This window comes from Hippocampus comes, unplaced genomic scaffold (genome assembly GCF_001891065.2).
Source record: "Hippocampus comes isolate QL1 unplaced genomic scaffold, H_comes_QL1_v1.1 scaffold147, whole genome shotgun sequence".
NCBI classification, from domain to species: Eukaryota; Metazoa; Chordata; class Actinopteri; order Syngnathiformes; family Syngnathidae; genus Hippocampus; species Hippocampus comes.
Window position 1 is genome coordinate 3,194,540 of NW_017805009.1, and position 23,933 is coordinate 3,218,472.

Here is a 23,933-nt window from a genome sequence, read left to right on the forward strand (position 1 = left end):
CGAAAACAAAAATGACTAAAACAGCAATCTACCCTGACAAAAGGATCAGCACTACATCACAAGCTTGTGCTCCCACATGCCAGTGTAAAACAACCACACCACTCCGCAACTCACAACACAGTCAGACAACCATGGGTTACAAAAAAAAAAAAATCCAACACGATATCACATTTTCACATCAGTGCAATTAAAACCTGACCTGTTGGATCGAGTGCCAACAATAGCATGCAAGTCAATTAGTCAAGAAATCCCTCTTAGGTACAACAAGTCTTCTAATGTTCAGTGCAGTCATGTTTACAAACTGTAAGTCTCACATAATTGCCATACACTTTTTAAGAGCCAGGTAGGAAACCTTTATTTGAGTTGTCTCTGTCTGGGACACACTTGTGTGGTGTTTGGTTGGCGTCTTGGAGCACTGCTGCAGCATTTCTTTTTTTTTTAAGTGTGGATGGGTTTAATCGATTGATCTTAAACACAATACAATGGCTCTGTCAGTCAGGTGGAATTTTATTGCTCCTTTCTAAGACAAAGCTTTCAGGGTCCGTTTCTCATTTGCTTGTTCCGTCCCTTTGCTTGCTAGAATGTCAGCGATCAAGCATGCCACTTCTCATACACACGCGCACTAAAATGTGAGTCGAGGGCCAGCAAAGAAATGCCACACACACACACACGCAATCAAACCGGCATGCAGTGCCTTTTTTCAGGCTCCGCAGCCTCCTGCAGGTCCATAATTCCCTTGCGTTAATGTATTCACCAGCCACTGAGTGAGAGGGGTGGGATGGGAAGTGGGGTGGTTGATGAAAAAGAGGTGGGGTGGGTGTGGGGGTCCTACAGTACATCACGATAAGGGACTGCAGCATTTTCCGCTGCATGACAACTATGCAACACCTTTAGTCTAAATAAACATCATCGTAGCTGCAGTATGGGCAGGTAAGAAAAAGTGTCATTGAATCGAGATAATGTATGCTACCTTACTGAATCTAGAAACATACTAATCCATCTCTTGAGAGGATCTCCCCAAATATCTTTTTTTTTTCAGTTGTCACCTCGTCTACCTCACTGAATAGTTCACATTCACAAGGAAGACTCAACCAATATTGCTGCCTCTCGCCCTTTGAGTCTCACGAAAGCAGCTTCCTTCCAATTAGGCTACCCTCACTAAGAGAAGTAATGAATCAGACACCTGAGTGTCTATGCAATGCAAGGCCTGTTGTGTCATATGTTGACTCCTCTTTACTTCTATGCCAGAAAAGTGAACAGCAGAATGAGACTCGGAAGCGGTTGGATGCGACCCATGAACGGAATCGTGCAAGCGCAGCTTCTCAATAATGCTCATTATGTAAAATCAGCTCAGTAAAGCAGGAGGCCACAGGGTATTGAGTTTCCAGCCATTAAGATCAAGAAGTCCTTTGCTCCCCTGCTGAGGTGAGAGGGTCACATGATGGTGCAGCGGTTCCTCTGCAGTGCCCCTTGCAGGCGGATGGAGGTGTGATTCTGGCGCAGGCCCCGCGCCACGGCGATGCCCAGCAGCTCCTTGAAGAGCAGCACGACGTGCCAGTTGAACTTGGCTGAGCATTCCACGTAGCCGCACTTCCACGTCTTCTTGACCAGAACCGACACCGCCCTGCGAGGCATGAAGCGCTGCCGCTGGAGGTCTCTTTTATTGCCCACCACCAGAATGGGCACTTCGCTGCTGCTGCCTTCCCTGCAAAGGTTGACATGTGTTAGCATGTGGGTGCTTGGTGTGTGCAAGCTGAGCTATTTGCAGCTTTTGCCTGCCTTTCTTCTGAGATGTGAGGGGGCGGATTGGAGGATTAGAGCTCATGGGCTCTGGGTGGGCAGGGTGGGCTCACACCACACTGTGCAGCACTGCTTGCAAGCAATATGGAGTGTGAAAAGAAATAGCAAGTGAGTGGTAAGCATAAATTTGTGTGTGTGTGCGTGGGGGGGGGGTCTTTTATTTATTTATTTATTTGTGCGTTCTAAATAAAGTTGGGTTGAGCATGTTAAAATAAGCCGGGCAAGTCTACATTCACATGGACCCGAATGTACTGTGATACAGCAAATGGCTCATTAAATGAGATATGATGCTTTGATTGCTTTGCCAACACTTGGATAACTGTTATTGATGGTAACGTGAAGTCATTTTAGCAGATTGTGAGCATATTTTAAAGAATTCAATACAATCATTTTGTGTTAGGCAAGCGACCGGAGGTGAGCACGCCTCCATAGCCCAAATGCGGAAATGATGTATGCATATAGTCTATAGTCTATTTTAGCCTGAATGTTACTGTGTCAGAAACATTCTGCTCTGGAGTAGTAAAAGACAGCAGAATAATACAAATAGGTACAGTATTGCAATTAGGCGCAGTGAACACAATGACATTGTCAGCTGCCTGGACTGGGTGGACAAAGTCATTGTGCATGTAAAATATTCAGTCTTTCACACGTAGTTAGAACAATGCCTGTGTGTAAGGCATTCGGGCTGGCAAGTGATTATCATATTCCATTTTTTATAGGCCCATTCTTGGTCGTCACCTTATCATGATGGAGGACCCGAGGAGCTAAGCTTTCAGGGGCTCTGTGTTACCCAAGTTCTAGGTGAGGGACCAGACTAAGAACTCCCTATGAAGAACTACATAATACAACATAATTGGGGAATTTTTTCTTTCACCAGGAAATGGGTCACAAGTGTCCTTCTCTATAGTCAGGCCTGGAGGTGTAGCTACTGAAGTGCGCTGTCTCTAGTTCTGCTGCGAAACTTCAGTGCTGATGTGGGCAATGACAGTGAGACCTTGATCGGGAGAAACAGCCCCACTGATCCATTCTTGAGTGGTGCTTTGTTATTGGAGCGCTGTGCTTGTTACTGATTGTCTATAAGTAACACAATGTTCAAACATAAGGGTGCCCAGACATGCACCTGGCACCAGGACACCCTTGGCCACAGTTCGATAATCAACTTTGTTGTTGTCATCGGACTTGCGGCCGTATGATACTTATTGTGAGGGTCTGCTAGGAACTTCTGGCATAATCGCTTGTCAGAAGGAGTTTCAACTCGCACCGCCAACAGAATTTTAACCATGCCTCCATCAAGCGGCTCACAGCTGTGGACACTGACAGCAGTCGTGCAACTCTTCTTTGTTTCTGTCTGCGAAACAGTATTATACTACCCCCTAGTGGCCAAGTCACACACAACAGAAGAAGCCACAATTAATTCATCATGATGCACAAACAGTTTAATTCATGCATTGTCATGCTTAAGTAATGTACAGAATATTGATTGCTATTTTCCTTATTTAAAAACCCAACAGAGGAACAGATTCTTGGCATCCCTATTCATTTCAATGGGGAAAGATGATTTCAGATAAGATGTTTTGTGTTAAGGGCATAATCATGGAATTATAATCACATTTCAAAGGCACCACTATAACATCTTCCTAGCGCATAGGAACTCTCAGTATTCACATTGCTAATTTTCATTGTCCGTTTTTTGGTAGGCATTATTAGTATGGCAGGCAGACCTGATATTTATTTTATGAAAAAGTGTCAAATAAGTTTATGTACAGGACAAATGGTCTAATATTCTATGACTTACATTACAATGCATGAAGGTCCAGTGGCAGCTGCCGTTCAAACAACTTATCTGTTCCCCTCTTAACGCTTAATACGGTCTGCCTCATTGATGACAAAGACCGACATATTAGCACATCTAACAGGACAGATGGCCCGATAGCTCCACACACCGGAATACGCACAAAGAGACTTGAACAGAATTATTTTACATCCCTGAGGTGAAATTACAAAAGTCTTGAAAAACACATTGCAGTAATCACACCACTTGTCTACTTTTCACAGGCTGGATACCAATATCTGCAATATTAACAAGACATGTCAAGAGTATGACAATATGGCTTCATGCCAGTGGGCTAAAGAAACGCAAATGTTAAAAAAAACAATTTTAATTTTTTAATTGATGCCAGGAGAATGTGCATTTTGTCCAAATAAGCAGAATTATTTTCAATCAAAAGAACGAGTCCCACACCAGTCAGGCTTCAGATGTTAATGCAATGTATGATTACACTTTTCCCCTGCATCCAATCTTCATGCATAGTTTTTTGTTTTTTTCTCAGCTTTGGTTTATAGACCTACTACGATACGCACAATAACCCTTCACACTAATGCAAAACTCAAAAGTGGGTATATTGGCTGTATGGGGCCAGTCCTGTCCTGAAGCTCCATACAAAACAAATGAAGTCAGTCATTATACCTTTCAAAAAGTATTATCTCCATTTCACCGCATCCTTTTATCACATCTGCTGCCCATTACCAGCAGAAATATGCTTAAAAAGTCATCTTTGAATCAATCTCCAGTCACATTTGAGGCTTCTCGTGTGTCAACAATACGAATCAAATGTCATTACTGCACTGTCAGGATGCTGGGGGGGAATTAAAAGATATGTTACCGCTGCGGCTTATCTATCACTGTCACCCTGTCACGAAGCTGTTAATTGTACACTTTATAGTCTCGACTGTGAAATTGTACGCTGTCTTCAAGATACTGTGTTGTCATCGCCACCAAACTAGTGTGATAGTTAACAAGCTGCTTGCCAGAGCAAGTGCGGCGCCGACCATACCTGTGTTCTACTATCTGCTGCCTGATCATCTTCACGTATTCAAAACTCTCCACGCAGCAGATGTCGTACACCAGGATGTAGGCGTTGGCGTTGCGAACGCCTCTGCAACGCAAATCCAGCCACTCCTGGAGGACACATACACAAATAATGCTTAATTATTTAAAGAGAGACCAAATTAAAAAAACAAAAAAAAAACAAAACAATGTACAGCGATTTGAGATTCGACAGTGTACAACGGGTCATTAAAACTAATTTCCCTTGAATGCAGTTCAAACTGATGATGCAAGACTGGTACAGTTCACTAGGCTGATGTTTATTACCTCCATTTATCGTGCCGTAAATATTTTACTCATTGGCAATGGCCATCATCATCTTGAAACCATATTTGTGTCAAAGAAAATCATTTTCTTTGTTGTACATCAGCCTCGTTTGTGTGTGTTTTTTTTGTTTGTTTGTTTATGCAGGACCCACCATTGTATGTATCGGGTGCAATGTTGCACAGCCACAGCGGCGTTCATTTGGCTGGAAAAATACCCAACACAGTTTCTCCATGTTGCTTTTGTTGTATCGGTATGGTATATCCCTGAAAATTCTCATGAGAATGTGTCGTGCCGTTTAATTATGCAACGAGCTTATAGTTGTTTTGGTGTGGCTCATACTGTATGTGTGCGACACATATGGCACATACAGCAGCTAACTACAATAGCATACAATAGAATACACTGTCTGCGATTGCCTGGAGACCAGTTCGAGGCGTGCCCCGCCTCAGGCCCAAATTCATCTGGGATAGGCTCCAGCATACCCGTGAGCCTCGTGAGAATAAGCGGTATATAAAAAAAAAAAATGGACGGATGGCTGGAATAAAAAGCAATAAAGAGAGAGGTTGAACAGCATGTGCTTCTTAATTATTCCAAATCACTTTGGCTCAGGGTCGTTGGAGAGTCAGAGTCGGTTCTGAGAGGTGGACGACCCACGACAAAGTCATAAAACATGGTGAGTGTATGCCGTTAAGTACTGCTTCCCGTAGCCTCAAATGAGGAAAAACTGTGGCAACGCAGAATTGATGAATGAAAACAATTTTTTTTTTTGGTAGATTCAATGATTTTCATGTCATTGGGTCAATCACGTTATAAAGACATTCCATTCCGAATTTACCAGTAATTTAATTTAAATTAATTTGACTGACATGAGTAGAGTATTTGAATTATTGGCAGTTGTTATTCAAAAAGTCATTGTTTCATTAAGATATCCTTTATTTGTCCCACACTGGGGAAATTTACAAAAGTTTCAAGCATGGCTGTTCAGCATGGGAGACATTCAACCATGTAAAACCAAAGATGCAATTGTGTCGCTTTGTGCGAGCGGCTTCGTTCAATTATACAACTTCTGGAACGGGTAGAGGTTCGTTATTTGGACTGCCGTCGTGGTCGGAGAGGAAATGCAACAACACCATGTGTACAACTCGTGGACTGCCGTACGACTGCGCATGCTCAGTGTATGCTCTGTGCGCCGTGGGCAGGCATCGGTAGTGGAACAAGCAAATACGGCTTGCTCATATCATTACAGGAATATGAACAAAAAGTGTCTTTATTGTTATTCATCATATGAATTACTGTATATGAAAATGATACAATGAGTAACATAGTTAGCCTCCACAACAGCGCCCAATGAATTACTGTATATTACTCCTGCTGGATGATGGAGATGGAAAGAGAGGGCTGTGATGTCAAGGCTTGCTTTCGAAGGGGAAATGAGAAAAGAAACTCAGCCTTGAGATAACGTTTTAGAAGATGGGGGGGGGGGGCGAGATAACCTCGTGAACTAGATCGAGGGTTTTTTTTTTAGAGCTGGCAACCATGATGAACTCGGGCTGCCACGTTTTATCTGAAATTTTAACACTCGTTGGCAGAGAACAAAATGTGAAATATGAAACGTGCCAGGACCTATTTCAATTAAAGATGTAATTGCGAAAAGGATTTTGCCTCATCTTTGCCGCCTGCTGCCATGCTGCTCAGCAGAGGGCCATCATATTTCATGAGGATTATGAAACTATTTTGGTGAGCGCAATTACTAACTCTGTCGTTGTACAGCTTGTGTGCCGTCTTCTACAAACAGCGCCTTCCAGGGTCCACCGACCAAATCATATTTTAGCAATTTTGCTGGAACACAAAATGACAGTATTCTGCCCTGGGGTTTTCGTTTGTGTGGGAGGTTTTTGTGAAGGTCCATGAACGTAGTATTTTTGTGCTGTCCATGATTTAGGACGGTTTTGTTGTTGTTTCTGATGTGCCAGTAAGCCAAAGCACATATCAAATAAATCCATATTTCCATTTCTTGCTTCAGATTAGCTTTTGACCCCTCCTTTTCAAGCAATGATTGTTCTAATTAGCCACACTGTTCTCCCCTGTGGTATTTAAATTGTAGCACTCCATCCTACCGCCCCGTGTAACACAAAATTTGAATGTGGGGAATCTCCTTGTAATGTCGGAAATGAGGCTTCACGCTGCACAAAAACAAATAAAATCATCATTTATGAACATGGCAGAGGGGAGCGAGGGCGAGGCTTGGTGTAACTTGCAAAGATGGAAATGCAAACACAGAGGAGTGAGGGTGGCTGGCAGAGTGAGTGTGAGGCGTCGCACACATCTGCACGGGTAATGAGGCTGCTCGAACGTGGAGGCAAACATGCATCGCTGACATCTCTGACATCAAAGGTGAAAGACGAAGGATCACTGTATGGAAGTCTGACCATTTTCTGGAAATGTTCATTTTACAATGGCAGGGGGAAAAAGTGTGTGTGCACGTATATACAGTATATATATATATATATATATATATATATATATATATATATATATAAAAAGAGAGAGAGAGAGAGAGAGAGAATCTATCAATCGATCTATGTATAGTGATTTAATAACAGCACATCAACACAGCTTAGCCTCATCTGACAATCGTCAGGTGCACAGTGAAGGAAGTTGCAGCTGAGCTAAAAATAGCATCGTTTATTCTCATCTCATATGTTCCTTGTGGTCCCAGTTCTGTTTTTAAATGTGGAGGACAAGGAGGAGGAGGATGGGAAGGATGAGGAGGGGCAGGCGGGCAGCAAGAAAATGTCTCGACAGCCGAACAAGACACAAAAGGTAAGAAACGATAGGCGGGATCATGGTGCTAATGAAGTCAAGTGGATTTTTAAAAATGCATGTGTGGGCATGTTTATTCGTGCCACAGTGTGCTTGTGGGAGCACGGCTGTTATGTGTGGTGATACTGTTTGGAGACAGTCTTCAGGGAGGAAATAGAGCATCTCCTCCTTGTCTCCTCAAGAGCCAAAACACAACACGTTTCCCTGACAACTGCCGGCAAATGACAAAAGACAAAGCTGTCCAAGTCTTCGAATTTAAGGAGCCACCATGAATCATTTTGATCGATCCATACTCATGTACAGTAAACTGTGGTGGGGGAGACGTGTCGGGTAATCAGCGTCAACCATAGGTCGTCTGCAATTAAAGTCTATTGGGTCCCCTGTGGGTAAAAATCTTCCTCCTCTCAACGATGACCTTCCCAAGAACATTTCAATCTGTCCGACTGAAGTCTTTTTCGAAATTCACAGCATTTTACATAACATAGAGACAGTATGGCCCATTGCTCATAATTTGCACTCGTGCACAGAATGACAAAAATATGTGAAGAATGACAAAACGGTATGACCACTGTCAAATTAGTGAATAAAGATAGCTTCACTGAATAGTTCAAATCCACTTGGACAACACTTTCTCTTTCTCTCACACATACATATCAGTTGAGTGGCTGATGGATGGAAGTACTGTACTGTATTTCCAAATATTTAATCCACAATATCCTCGTGGTTTCTGTTAAATCCTTGCTGGTGCTGATGTGCATGTAATCCCCGCCACTCATCTTTTGGACTTTTTCTTCTTTAAAAAAAAAAAAAAAAAAAAAAGCTTCGCGTTAGCTTTTGCTGCAGTTGGGTGCCGCCACCTCACTTAACCACACTAATCTTGACACCTGTGACTAAAGTGGCCTAGTGGCGTCTTTAAAGCTCCCCAAACACTATTTGTACTCACACAAATGCATGCGCGCGCACGCACGCGCACACACACACACACACACACACACACACACACACACACACACACACGCACACACGCACACACGCACACACGCACACACGCACACACGCACACAACCTTCAGGGATGAGCGCCTCATATTTGGAAGGCTCAAAGTTACATAACGTGTAACATTATGCAATTCCAAGCTGACAGCATGAACAGAGAAAACTAAGACAAATGTCCAGACGCTCGTGTCCAAAATAAAACTGAGTTAATGAGCCAACAGCGAGGCTGTTATCGCATCTCACTGACGTACTGTGGCAAACGCTCAATATTATCAGCAGCAGACAGGCGTACCACACGACCATTCAAGTAGAAAGGTAGACATCTTGCTTGTTTCCAATATTAGACCGGGTTGAAATAATCATCATAAAATGTTCATTTTTTTTTTCCAAGAGCATGACGTGATGAGATATTGCTCTGAAGCACGGAGGCGCGCTGACTCACCCCACCCTGCAGTTTATTCATGACAAATTAGAGGACTATTTGGTCAGCTGTCCTTCACCAGTGTCCATTAAACTCTCGGCAACCTTTCTCAGCGACTGCACTGAATTCCTCCTGTGTCCTCAGTTGCTCTTTTATTCCTGCCACTATTGAGGCCAAGAACTTTTCCGTCCCCGAACCATCTGTGTTGGTACATTCAAGTCAAGGCCAGAATAATTGATACTGTGACAAAACTGAATTTGTATTTGATGAATGGGTATCCTTAAGCTAAAAGGCAGTAAGTTATAATAAGAAGCCCATCGATTTTCAACACCACTTGTTCTCGTGGGTAACTGCGGCCTATCCCAGCTAACTTTGGGCCAGAGTCAAAGTGCGTCCTGGACTCGTCTCCAGCAAATCACTGGGCACACCCTTGCTCAACATGATCGCCCCCCCTTATGTAGATGAACAAGTCTGTTTCATTCTTAATCTAAATCTAAATCAGACTACCGTGTTTTGACGGGTGCAAACGCAGCTCACACAGTGTAGTTTTGCTTTAAAAATGGGGAGGTTTAGTCCCCCTTGAGAAAAATAGAAATAGCGCAGCAAGTCAAAAGAATGCCAATCATACATTTTTTATGTTTCCGTTGACGGGCACTGGAAAGTAAACATTTCAATCGGTCCTTCTATTTCACTTTGACAATAAATATAACTGGAATATACAGATTGACATGCATCCATCCATTTTCTATCCCCTTCTTGTCTTGTTCAGTGTCAAGGGTGAGCTGGAGCTTATCCCAGCTGACTTTGGGTAAAGGGTAGACTAAACCTTAGACTGGTCACCAGTCAGACGCAGGGCACATATTGAGGAAGACAACCATTCACGCTGTCAGGTAATGGGAAGGGAACTCATGCTGCCTGCATGCAAATCAGGAAAATATACCATGATACCATCGAGAGAGAGGAGAGAGAGAGAGAGAGAGAGTGCATGCTATACGCTAAGATGTTCCAGAACTCAGCTTGAAGGTATTTTCTTGAACTACAGACATTTCTAACTTTGAACTGAACAGCCCAGATCAATCAGAATCAGAATCAGAAAATCAAGAGCATTCTGCCGAGCTACACATTTAAAACACAAGACGTTTATAAAATGAGAAAGGCTATGAATAATTTGGGGCTCGCAGCTTTACGTCAAAATGTAATAAACAAATGGAATTAGCACGAGGTCTTTCTTGGGTCTTTTCCAGATAAAGGATGCCCATCCACAAAATGCAAATTTACTTCAAGTCAAAATGCGGCCAGGGTATGAAACAAAAAAAATCTGGACTCAACTCCATATCCATTTCAGTTGGTGTCACCAGAGTTACATTTCCCCGCCTGAAGTGCTCCAAACCGAGCAGGGCATTGATTCTAAAATACGCCGTGTCTCATCAGCGTGCTCATTATGAACAGAGAATGTGAACACACAAAGCGTGACGCCTTTAGTACAAGCCGGACATGACTAGAATAGACAAAAGAACAAAATTAAAGGGGGAACAAAAAAAGGGGGCCGGAGTCCTGGCAGGTGAGTTGCTGAGCAAGGGGCACCCATAAATCTTGCTTATAGAAATGGTGTGGTAGCACTCAGCTAATGGTTTTCTCTGTGTGCGGGTACCTTCCCAAGGCTGCGACGGACAACAGAGCGCACACCCCCTCACCATGGGATGAAATGCCGCTTCGATATGATTCAACACATCTGTGTGCTTAAAAGCCTCTTCGTGTGACTCAAAGCGTGGCCCGCACTCCGGCAGACACACGGAACACTCATCACATCTCATTCCAAACCCTCCTTACATCTCCTCAAAGGGAGTTTAAGCATCATTGAGATCAGTTTTTCTCAAAATGACGGGGGCTCCATTTTTACTGGGTCGCAGACTATCACGGTAAAATGCTGGAAATCCAGACGATCCACTTTTCTTACTCGTGCAAAAAATACAAAACAAAGTGATTTCCCAGAAGCGACGTGTAGGGGTTGCACAAAAGCAATGACCGATTCAAATTTTATCAAATCCATATAAACGTGATGATTTGCCGTATGACTCATGGATATGTTCCGCCCGGCTCAGAATCCAAAAATGGTATGCTCCCATCATCTTACTTTATCCTTCATGTACCACATTAGTGTTATTAAGTGAGGCTTTTCGTTTATGTTGACTTATGCTTTGTTCTAACTGCGAGACGTAATATTGCACCAGGACTTATGAGCTGTAACTGTTGCTGCAGGGAAAGAAATTTCGACATTTTGTGTTGTCTTGCAGCTATTAAGATACAGACAGCATACTGTATCACTAACAAGTGGGCAGTAGGATATATTGTGTGGTCTACGAGCGCTCTCAGTACCATTTGCTCTTTTGCCGATATCGACAGGATATGAGAATTTTAAAAAAAGTGTCATGAAAGTACGAAAAACAAGCCTTTCAAATATGTAGCAGAAAGCCAGAGGGGAAAGGAGTCGTGTTGCCAGACCTTGCCTCATCTTGCCATATTTTTGGTGGATTCAGGACTCAAGGGCAAGTTTTGGATACGATTTTTCTTTCAAATTTAGGTGGAATTCTGACTGTCTATATGCATTGTTGATTTTCCAGTGTCCTTCCATCCATTTCCCGATCCGCCTTATCCTCACAAGGGTCGCGGGGGGTGCTGGAGCCTATCCCAGCCGCCAGCGGGCAGTAAGCGGGGGACACCCTGAACCGGTTGCCAGCCAATCGCAGGGCACACAGAGACGAATAACCATCCGCGCTCACAATCACACCTAGGGACAATTTAGAGTGGTCAATCATCCTGCCATGCATGTTTTTGAAATGTGGGAGGAAACCGGAGTACCCGGAGAAAACCCACGCAGGCCCGGGGAGAACATGCAAACTCCACACAGGGAGGCTGGAGTCGGAATCAAAGATATTCCGGTAATGCATGATATATTTTAGTAAGTTTGGGTTGTCTCGAGATGAGAATGTGAGGGAAATAAAGACAGAGGACTCTCACTTTAAATGTAAAGAAATGCAAGAAAAGTGATCAAGTGAGCAAAATGTTTCATTGCACTGGACTCCTCTGAGCCTGTTCAAGGTCCTTCTTGTCTGCTTCTCAGCCTCATTTTGCGTTCTACGTGTCACCTCCACGGTGTGGACAGCCACATCTGCTCTTATTTGTGACGTCAAAGCAACAAAAGAAATGAGCCGCGCCTTCATCTGGTGTTGTGAAGCAACTAAATGTGGCGACCTTGGAGATTTGGCACTCGAAAACAGTCCTCTCGAGGACATGAGTCACACCATCAACTGAGATGGTTTGGAGTGCACGTCCTGCAATCAGACACAAATAACCTCGAGATGTTTTTGCACCTTTTGGCCAGGAAAATCTCGGGTTCATGATATGCATAGATGAACTTGCTCAGAGAAAAAGCTATGATCTTAATAATGCAAATTTGCTTGACCTTTTAGGCACTCAACAGTACAGGTGTACATCTACTTAGGTCCAATGCATGCGCTATACAAAAAATAATAATAAAGCCTAAACAAATGCTATTTTTTTTTTCAATTATACTGACACTGTCAGTGGAACAATATGACTGTTATAATTACATTACGGCATACTAAGAGGTGGGGCTAGTTTGGTTATTCAGCAACTTGAGAGGGACAAGAGTATAACATAATATGGAATTTCTGCATTTTAGGATTGACTCCAAAATAAACAAACAAATGTTCTGCATTTTTGTATTACTTTCCATAAAGTTAGGTAGACTTTATATCAACCTCAACATCCAAGATGTGCGGACATTGGAATGGATTTTTCATCCATTCAATCGATCCTCCTCCAACACCTACACCTTTACAGCCTGTCTTCAACCATTCCACTTTCAGTCACACCTAAGGAAAATTGAAAGTTTTCAATGAACCGAACACATTTTCAAAATGCAGGAGGAAACTGAAATACCGAGAGCTTGGATTTCAACCTGCAATCACTGAACTGTGAGGCAAATGTACTCACCAGTCTTTAACCGTCCCACTGTCTCTATTAAATTATTTATTTACATGAGCCAAAGCTCAAATATTTGGTGTGATGCATTGCTTCATTTAATTTTTTTTTTCCTCCTCAGTGCAGTGCGCATCCAGTTCAGTGTTGTGGCCAAGTAAACTGGAGTCTATTCCAGCTGAGTTTGGATGGGAGACATAGTGTACACATGGAACATGCGTAGAGACGACAGTTGAGAGTGTTCCAGTTTTTTAGCGTTTGTTTGTTTGGTTTGTTTGTTTGTTTCTTACCTTGTTTTTTCTTGGTTTTTATTCTGGAGACAATTTCAATCTGGAACCGATTATTTTGGCAGTGCACATACTGTATCGACAAATAACAAATCACACACACAACTGACACCTATGGATAATTTAGGGCAGGGGTGTCAAACTTATTTTAGTCGCGGGTCAATTTGAAGTTACGTCTTCCCTCGGAGGGCCGTTATGACGGTGAAACGATAAAATGATTACTTGTACACAACAAATTAATAGATTACTAGTTTTGAAATCAGTCAAGTCAATTCTAACTGTTTTTTCAATTATTGTTCAAGTGAGTGTAAACTGTGTCACAAAACTATTGCAAAATCTGAACGTTATTTATTCCACATGACTATTTCACATTTTGGTACAGATTTTAGCAAGTTGGCACACATGATTTGCTTTCGCGGGCCACATAAAATGACCGGGCGGGCCGGATCTGGCTCCCCGGGCCTTGAGTTTGACACCTGAGATTTAGGGGTTTAAATGAATCTAATACTGTATGCATGTTTTTGGCGATGTGGTGGGAATGCACAATCGATGCAGAAAACCCACACAAGCAGGGGGAGAACATGTCAACTCCACATGCTGCGATTCAATGCTGGATTCTTTTGACCTGCCAACTCCTTGCACGAGACAAACACCTACAGAGAACTGATAAAGCAATAATACAACCTTCATATTGATAGCAACAGCTGTACTTTTGCTTTTTTTCCATCAGTCGAAAGCCATATTGTTATAAGGGAACAAAAACCATCGGCCTGTCCTCCTCACCTCCATCTATAATGAAACGTGCCATATGACCTGTGGTCATGAGACAAAGGACAGGGTGTTCTATTTTTAAATGTGGGATTACAAAAGCAAGTGCTGGGCCAGTATTCCGTATGCAGCATCATCCTGCCTTTTCGCTACGAGCAAACAAAGTCACGCTGTATCAGAGTGAGGAAGACACACCGTGGTGAATAAATAACAATACACCGTACTGTCCTCACTAGGGGCACTTTAAAACGTCAAAGTGAAGTGTTAAGTCAGTTGTGTCTCCATAGCAACGAGACGGGGGACATCTGAGTGTGCCGAAAGAAACAATATCAGTGTTGTGGTCTCCGACGGTTAACAATGTGAACACAACTGATCTACGTACAAGGAAAATGTCATTCTTCCCTGTGAGAAATGGCAAGACAGCAGAAGTCAATGCAATTTTCCACAATGATTTTCACAAATGCAATTTAAATGATTTTGTATTTTGGGGTAAAATGTAACCAGGCCTGAAGACTTTGGATGAAAATTCTGGTGCAAAAACAATTGTGCACCTCAGCGGGAGAGCACCACTGGTGAGGTTAAATCGTCAAAGCACCTAAAGAAGGGACCAGAACAAAATCAATGTTGTGCAATGGCCTGGCTCGGAACTTTTTTAAGCCAAGACCGACATCCAACTGAAATACTGTGGGGAGAATTGAAGAAGGATGTGTACAAGAAAATACTCTCACTATGCATAGGATCGTTTTTTTTCAAGGGAGCTGCCAAACAGGCCAATTCAACACAAATGTCCAACTATTTGGAAACTGATCAATATTATCTGGAAAAAGATGTCACAAATGTGGAGGCCAAACAGCTGTCGCGTGAGACTTTAGCATTCATCACAAGCCCTCAGTTCAGTGAGCATCGACCAGTTTATAATGCAGTCAGTGTGTGTTTTACTATATTTGGCTCTGCGTCTTTTTCCCCCCTTTCAATAACATTTATTTAAAAAAAGAATATAGAACATTTTGAAAATTCCGACAGAAATGGTGTACAAATGAAACAAATTCAAAAAACACGCCAGGGAGGTTACAATGGGTTTAAAAAAAAAACATAAAATGAAAGAAAGATTAAATAAAAAAGACAGTATGAGTGAAAAAAGAAAAATATTTGGCTGTGTGTATGCCTTGTGCTGCCCCTATGTATGACGTAGTAGTAAGCTCTCGACGCCAACTGGCTGTCGCCCAAGAAGAAAAAAAAAAAGATCTGACCATACTAATGATAAAGGTGAAGAACTGTAAATCAGTGATGACGGATAAAAATAAACCATTACGGATTGATGGACCCACGCTCACAGTTTACGTTCACCTTGAAAAAAATTTAGATGATGGAAAGGGGGCCCGGCCACTTGCGAATGACGAATGAGGGCCCGGCAAAATTTACAGATGCGTCCAACTCTACTACTTCTATCTCATGCACTCATTCGCTATTGTTAACAGCCAATCACATTGATCAATCGACAACGATGGCCGACGCCATTTTCCATACTGTGATCAATGGCTCATTCATTCAAATCACATCTAAAAAGCACAACGACAACAAAGTCTGTTAATTGCTCACGATTTTTAAACTTTTTACTTATGTTTGTTTCTGCTTGTATTATGAATGCGTTGGCCAAGATTGGCATGCGTGTGCATTTTATTTCAAGATTCTTTACTGAAGTCAGATTCTCTTACAGTTTACCCAGAGCTCAACTGAAGGTTTTTTTTTAAATACGCAGTTAGTCATAAATGACTTGTGGCAGAGTATCAAGGAGTCTAAGAACACCACATCAATGTGGGAAAAAAAAATACTTTCCTGAGATGCGGAGGGTGGCCAGAGAGTAAGAAAGAGGTGGCCCTGACCAAACGTCGTCTTTTGCCCAGACATGTCCACTTTTTTTAAACGCTGTTCGAGCATCCGGGACTGTTTTATAATTTATGAAAATGTCTTTAATTGGTTCTCATGGGACCAATTAGAATGTGTTTCATTTTACTGATGTTTTTTTTTTTTTTCCCCATGAGAGACGGAGTATGCCGTCATCACCGTATGTGACGTGGACGCTGGCAGGGCAGGGAGGACCCAAAAGAGAAGGCAAGCATCGGCAGTCAGGGCAAGAGTGTGGAGCAGATGCGGTCAGTTACAAGTGTGAATGCCAACTGTTTGCTGCTGAAATGGGATGGCATGAAATCCCGTTCATTTAGCCACTGTGGTTGAAGTCACTTGACTGAGAGATGCGCTATATTTACCGTTAGAAAAAGCCAAATACAACTGCAGTCACTCCCCACGACTAACGGTTCGGAGTTGAGGATCAAGGTAGTAGTGTGCAAAGCTCGCCGGAAAATGTTTTAATGGATAATAAAGGTGCTGGTCGTAGAACTCAAAGCTCGACACAGAAAAACACCCAAAAAGCTGTATTCAGAGAGAGTTCAAAAAGTGCAAAGTTGACTAAGTTCCTTCATTGTTAGATCCAAGAACACAGGATGGAGAAGAAAACAATTCTGAGGAAGAAAACTAAAGACTGAAGTGATGGGCTTTTTTTTTTCTTTGTTAAATTGTAAGACTACCGTTTTATTATTTAAACGGCTCGGATAATGGATGGATGTTTTATTTTCTACCCATACACAGAAGGCATAACATGGTGAAAAAAAAATTGTCATTGTAATCATGGCACCTGCAGTGCAGAATGCAAAAGATGCGCACTAAAAGCATGTGGAATTGCATGCTTTAATCTAACTTCGACCAATCAGATGCAACCTTAAATGCGCATCGCTATCCAATAGAAGAAGCGTGTCTAGGGGCATTACTAACACTAAAGAACTGATGTAGACAAGAATACATTGATTTTTTTCGGCATGAAACAAAAATGTCTTCCTTAGATAAAGATGACATTTCTTTAGGTTCATGTTAAATATCGCAATATCATCAATTTTGCAAAATGCAACACCCATACCGCATAATTTTCCAATATGATGCAATCTTACTTTAAAATGATTAGAGTTATAATGTATGGGATCTTTGAGTATCATTTCAGTATCTGGAGGCCGGGTCGAGTGCCCTTTTTTGGGGGGGAAATCAGAATATGGTCACTCTAATGTAGAAAAATACTTAGAGGTATCTGTTTTCGTAAAGTACAAAGACACCAAAAAAGCACATACTTGAGTACAGATTCCTGAAATATCTGCTGAGGCACACTAATGAAGTATTTGTACTGGGTCACTTCGCTCCACTGTGCTGCGGCATTACCTGACTGGAGCTGGACGGGAAAGAGGAGATCGGCGGGACGTCCAGGACCTTCAGTTCGTACATGCTCCCGTTGAGAATGACGGAGGGTCGGTACACATATCTGGAGCGGGTCGGCGTATACACCTCCGAGAAGTCGTTGTAGATAAACTGGCGAATGATTGAAGTTTTGCCCACTCCGGGAGCACCGATGACGGCGATACTCAGCGTCTCCACCATTCCTGGTGTCAACACCTTGGACACCCGGATGTCAAGCTGGATTTCTCGCTAGCCAAGTTACAGTTCCAGGCTGGAGGGCCGAACAAGTAATCCACGCAGCCAGCAGACTTGTGTTCTCTGTAATGGCATCCTGTGGAGTGGAAGGGAAGACAGTCGGGTCACAAAATTACTCCTAAGGAAAAAAATGTTACTGTTGTTCATAAACACGTGCCAAACAAATGTTTTACTTTCTTTTGACATGCCATTTTTAAAAACATAGCGGTTTGCTTGTCAACAATAGAAAGACTTGTAAACCAATAAATACATGAGTAAAAGCATTTAAAAAAGGATGGTGGATGACAATAAATCAAGGGGGAAAGTTACATGGGTAAAAATGACAATAATAAAAGAAAATAAAAACCCCAGACGGGATAAAATGGGGAAAGTGTTTGTGTGTGTGTGTGTTGGAGGAGGGTGTCCATAAGAGACCCCCTGCAAGGGAGCCCACCTTGGTGCCCTCCACATGGACATATTCACAGCCTGGCTCCAATCTGACCTTGGCCGAGACAAGCAGGAGCCCTCGGTGTCTTCATCGCTTCTTCATCCCCACGCTACACCGTTTCCACGCACCTCCATCACACGGCACCCAGACGCGCTCCACGTGTGGTAAAAACACCCACCGCCACATATTATACTTCCTCAAATCAACGCTATAGATGGGTTCAATCAGCACCGGGTCATATTAAGATGGAAAAGGTAATCCACAAAGGAGTGCCAGACGTGGGCTTTCTGTTATGGCATCCCATGGACGAGCACCGTGCGTCTGCGGATAAGGCACCAGCTTCTCGCTCTCTTTCTCTCCCTCTCTCTCTCTGTCACGTGGTTCGGTGTGGAAGCTGTCACGGTGATGCGGGAGTGCACATCATCTCGCCGAGGGACACGACTAGTTCGTGGAGAGAGCGGCTCCACGGCCACGACAGAGACGATGAGCCCAATCCATCACAGTCCCACCATGGCCGCGGATCCACTCAAAAGTGACACGACTTTTAAGTGCAGGTATCCCGTAGTGCTTGTAAAAATCTGAACTCATTTGAAATAACAACGAAACGTGGCTTTCACGAATACTCAATAGTCACTTCTGTCGTGTTTCGCAAACTTTATATGAGGCAAGACGTATATTTTACCTGAGAAGAAGATTACAGGACACCAAACAAAAATGTGAAGTACAGTATCCCCTTCCATTTTCTATACGACTTGTTTAGGCACACGGCTCCAGGATATTTTTACGCCCGATACATAAGGGGGGGCTGAGATTTTTTTTTCTTTTTAAAACAATAAATATATCTTAGAATTTCAACTGAAATGATTGAGGGTCTTAACATCTGGCGTTGCTATCGTACCCCCCGAGCCCAGGCGTAGCGCCATCCCTCGACTTGTTCCAGAGCCAGCCCAAGGTATTAAAGAGAGCACTGATTGGGCTAAAAAAAATGACACTTATGTAATGGATCTGTACAGTATACGTAAAAACGCTGTCAACACTGAAATTCACCCCCCTGAAAAACGCAATCATGATTTAATGCGGTTTTTTATGACTACATTCAGTACATTTTAATGACACACATTATTTATGGACGGGCACAGCTTTTTTCCCCCCTCACAGCAGCATGATTACGTCTGTGAAAGAAGATGACAAGCCTTGCAATATTGTTTACTGCCTTGCTTGTCTTGTTCTGTTGTCACCTACTGTCAGCAAATGTGGATTAATAGTTACCCACATTCATATGCTCGGCTCTACTCATGTTCATCCAATCTGTGAAAATATAAAGGTGATCAGCACAATATTTTGGATATTATTGAGGTCACAGGTGTGCAGTGTTCATGGTTCACTATACATAGAGACAAACAACCATTCACACCGATGGACGATTTAGAGACTCCGATGAACCTATCATGCAACATTATGGGATGTGGCAGGAAGAGGGATTTAGCAGAGAAATATGAATTGCTCCCCCCCAAAAAATAAAGGGAACACTTGGAGTTACGTTGCATTGTTTCAGTGTTCCCTTTATTTTTCATTTCAATTTACTCACAAATATACAGTGTGAATGCTGTGCCCGTTTAACAATGATACTGTTGTATGTATAGCAACTGGTGTATACATAGGTTAATTGTATTACAAAGACAATACGGATTGGCATTTATTCAAGAATATGTTCATTATTTTGGTTAATATTTGTGTTTATATCAGTTTAGAACTGCACTGCATCACATTGAGTGAGAGACAGTGCAGTTCTTAACCAGTACAAACTACAGTCACAAGAAGAAAAATATCATAGTGTTAAATTAATATCAGTGAATGGAGCAGGACCATTAATAAGTGGGAACTCATATCTATATTTGGAGCCTTTTATTTTGTCTTGAAAGCAGAATGGGAGTGCAAAATTATTTTGAACTACAGTACATTTTATTCTTCCTTTGTATTCATTATTCTCATTAATTATTACTAAGATTATGAGCAGGGACATCTCGTGTTGAGCACGTCTGCTTCACAGTCGAGAGGACATCGGCTCGAATCTCAGCGTAGGCCTTCCTGTGCAGTGTAAACATGTTTTGCCTCCTCTACTTTGGATTTCTGCAGGTAACGAGACAATCCATAAGATGTCCAGCAGAATACATTATTATTGACAAGCCTACACTTCCTACAGCTCTTAACGATTGGATCTCATTAGATTTAGCTGGTGTATCTTGAGTCCAGTGTGTTTAATAGCGTGAGGCAGTTAGCCCTTTTTCTGCTTCGCTCCTCATAAAACATTAGCTATAGAAGAAAATTGGGACAGGTTTGGCGTAGGCTGAGACAGTGGCGAGCATGCTCAATGTTGGTCATTCATTAACAGAAGCAGCCAGGTCGAAAAGTGCCTGTGAGACATAGATAAAAAAAAGCGCTTCATTAGCACAGTGCACAGCAATGAGCCGCTGATGAAATTAACCCCCCCAAAAAAAGAGAGAGATAGATCATACTCAGCATGTTTGAGATTGCCATTGGGTTATCGCTATAATGATCTCTAATATTACTCACTGAATCATTGGGGAGAGAGTAAACCAATCGATAAGTGAGCGAACACAGCCGCGTGGCTGTGTGTTATTGATAGTGAAGGGAGGTGGTAGACTGACTGAGAATGTGTAAGTGATGAATTCGGACATCTTTGAGAAAATATTCCATAAAGAGAGGCGGCTCGCCAGATAAGAGAACCAAGTGGCTGCTTGGGGCCCTGAGACCACTTTGCACATATTAAATAATAAATAAAATATGTGATACAAACATCAAAATACAATCCAGTGGAAATTTCACCATTGTACCGGAAGTCAAGCAGATGTGATGTCATGGTCAAATGATCTTCAGGACCCCATAAATACTTGATCCATCACTGCATTTGTGAGTGCAAAGTCAATCACTGCACTGCAGGAGTCTGTGTCCAATTCAGCGACGCCCTGCGTGGACAGGCATTTACAAAACCTGATCAATCTTATTGATCGTCTGCAGAGCAGAGACAAAAGTCGCAATAGTGATCGGAGGGACAAAGAAGTCAGCACATCAGCGTGTGATCTGGATTGCCCAGGGGCGCATCATGTCCCCCTTGAAGTGACAGGTCTGAAATCCGCGGTGAGCTCCCTGAAAAGGAGCGCAAAGCTTAAACGGCACAGACACTACACGGTCTCTCAGAGCAGCCGCTTTGACGTGAGGGTGCACTCAGCAGGAGTGGATGAAGCTCGAGACGTTTGTGGAAATTGAAAACGAGAAAGAGGAGGCTGACTTTGTATGCAGAGCTGAGGAGGACGCTTGCCACGTCTGGATGCAAAAGGTCAACAGTGATCTATTGCGATCTACGACTGTATTTTAGTCAAAGGGGTTGATGACTTTACCAAACTTGCAACAATGCAATTGCAATTTTATTCTCATGATCCGCACTTTCAAACACTGTGTACTGGAATCGCAGGGAATAATCCAAATGTCCAGTGAGATACGTGTTTGATGCCGTTTTTTTAGTTAAACAAAAGGCAGCCATCACCTTATCATGGGAGAGGGGTTTACAAATGATCCAAGCTATACTTGTGTCTCTGGTAGGATCACTCAAGGCAAACAAGTGCAGGGTATGGGATGTGTCAAAGCACTGCTCCCACGATGAAGACAAAAGTAAATTGCCCAGACAGAGCTCACCAAGGCTCCCCCATACTGGAGGCAGGCCTGAAAGTGCTTAGCCCCTGGGAGACAGGCCTACTCCCATTTGGCCAGGCGGGGCACAATCCAAAGACAATGTGGGTCCCGCTTTCCTTCAGTCACCACTATTGGGCGGGGCTAAGGTTGCAGTGTCAGCTGGGTGGTGGCTAAAGAGAGTCTGAGCGTGAGCAACTGCTGACCTTGACGCAGGACATTGGGGGTTGGTCAGGAGAATACTTGAAAGACCTCGTCAATTCCATTCGGCTTTAGTTGGGAGATTTAGTTCGGCTTTAGTAGGGAAATTATAACTATAACTTCAGTGGGATGAATTTTGGCCTAAAACGAACTGGAAGAAAAAGTAGCACAGCAGAATTGATCAAGACTTTTAATATTTCTATTTTGGATGATGTACGCACAACGGACAAACAACACAAAAAAGTGATTCGGCATTAGTTTTTTTTGTTGTTTTGTTTTTAACATGAGATGACTCCACAAACACTGCTAACAGAGCCACCTGCGAATCAATCGATATAAAAGGTGATAGATGCGTTCACCTCGGAGAGCTGATGAAAAGGCCATCAGTGCAGTGGCCGAAAAGAAAAAAAAAAAGAAAGAAATCCAATTCATCTTCAGAGTACAAGGGCGAGAAACTGAGCGCTGTCCGAGCCAACCAAGACACACACTGATTACTTTAGTGTTAAGAACAGCCACTTCATCATTTACAAGTAGTCTTTCTTAGCCTTCATCTCAGTTGACATTGTGTTGCCCTGATGCAAACAGACACATCTACCAACAGAAAATTAAAGAATGGAATGACTACAATAGAGCTCGGAGGGCTGTTTCAGTCTATAGAAAGTCCAGATATGGCTGTCAAAAGGAAAGAAAACATGAACAAACATACGAATGAAGCCAAGACCATCTGCCTGAAGCTCACACGTACATAAGAAGCTTTTGAGCATCTTGGGGGTTGGTCTGGGAGGAGGGCAATTCAGCACATAGCACCCTAAATAAATATATTGTGATGTGAATGCCGAGGCGGCATTCTGTTGATTCTCTACAATAAGACGATGACATTTGGCTCAGGTCGGACCAAGAGCTCAACCTGCACATTTGGATTATTTAATTTCATTTAGAAGGAGATAATGACACTTACAAACTCCATTAGGTTGAAACTGAATCTAAATGGGGCCAATAAATGATGAAAAACCAATAAGGAGCTGGTAGAAAGACAGAGTATGCGGCAACCAGTGTGTCCAGCACTGCAAATCAGTGTGACGTGGTCCACAAGGAGGAGAGGCAGACGGCCAGCATCTGGCCCGCCATTTCTTTTTTTAGTTTCCCCCCCTTCTCTCAGTTCTTCAGGACCGCTTCGTAGCTCTGGAACACGCACTGGGAAACTTCGGGGGCTCTGCATCTCAGGGAGACCTGAGAAAGATCAGAAGCAGGCTTTAACCACACGGCAACAGGTTGAAAATTCACAGCAAGTGTTGATGTCCATTTATGTTTGAAGGTTGCTGATTTCGTTCATCACTTGTTTATAGAGGATTTGGTTGGATTTTTTGCAGACAATAAAAAGTGTGTATGCTCCAGTTGGGATGATAGGCTTTTGAAACATAAAATATTGAGAACAAGACAAATCATTTCAAGTTATTTCACCATTAACATGACCTGCAACATTGAGATATATTCAAGAGGGGAGGTAAAATAACTGAGTCAAGGAGGTTGCACAGGTGTGCATACTTGGGGGATGCGGCTGTGTTCCGAATTAACCAACCACAATCAAACGAGGTAAAATGGGAGTCACACATCTTCCACCAGTTTAAGTGCCTCTGACTGACCGCAAATCAGTTCTTTGCTCTTCCTTCTTTTCCCCCATTTTGAAGAGTTGTTAAGTCGGATATTTAATTTACCAGCAGCTGTTACTTGTAAAATGTACAAATTAAAGGGAACACATTTGAGTGTGTGTGGGTGTGTGTGTGTGTGTGCGCGCGCGCGCGCCCGCCCGCCC

General features: G+C 42.7%; 2 protein-coding genes across 7 annotated transcripts in view; both read right to left on the reverse strand.

Moving 5' to 3' along the window:
• Nucleotides 1–661: 661 nt before the first annotated feature.
• On the reverse strand, nt 662–18,985 carry rasl10a (RAS-like, family 10, member A). Of its 3 annotated transcripts, none has more exons than XM_019860305.1 (4): nt 18,266–18,985; nt 17,515–17,860; nt 4,635–4,759; nt 662–1,705 (listed from the first exon to the last, which is right to left on the reverse strand). In XM_019860305.1, the coding sequence occupies exons 2-4, from the start codon at nt 17,728–17,730 to the stop codon at nt 1,435–1,437; spliced, it is 612 nt and encodes a 203-aa protein (XP_019715864.1). In that variant the 5' UTR covers nt 17,731–17,860; nt 18,266–18,985; the 3' UTR covers nt 662–1,434. The 3 variants fall into 3 exon arrangements, with proteins under 3 accessions (XP_019715864.1, XP_019715855.1, XP_019715845.1); XM_019860296.1 differs by having other exon boundaries at nt 17,515–17,902; XM_019860286.1 differs by having other exon boundaries at nt 18,218–18,985.
• Nucleotides 18,986–22,295: 3,310 nt separating this feature from the next.
• The window catches only part of ap1b1 (adaptor related protein complex 1 subunit beta 1), a 21,251-nt gene continuing 19,613 nt past the window's right edge, over nt 22,296–23,933 (reverse strand). For all 4 annotated transcript variants that reach the window (XM_019860964.1, XM_019860972.1, XM_019860992.1 and 1 more), the window contains one exon: nt 22,296–23,350. In XM_019860964.1, coding sequence (XP_019716523.1) covers nt 23,276–23,350 — 75 coding nt within the window. In that variant the 3' untranslated portion in view covers nt 22,296–23,275. The remainder of the gene's footprint in view (nt 23,351–23,933) is intronic.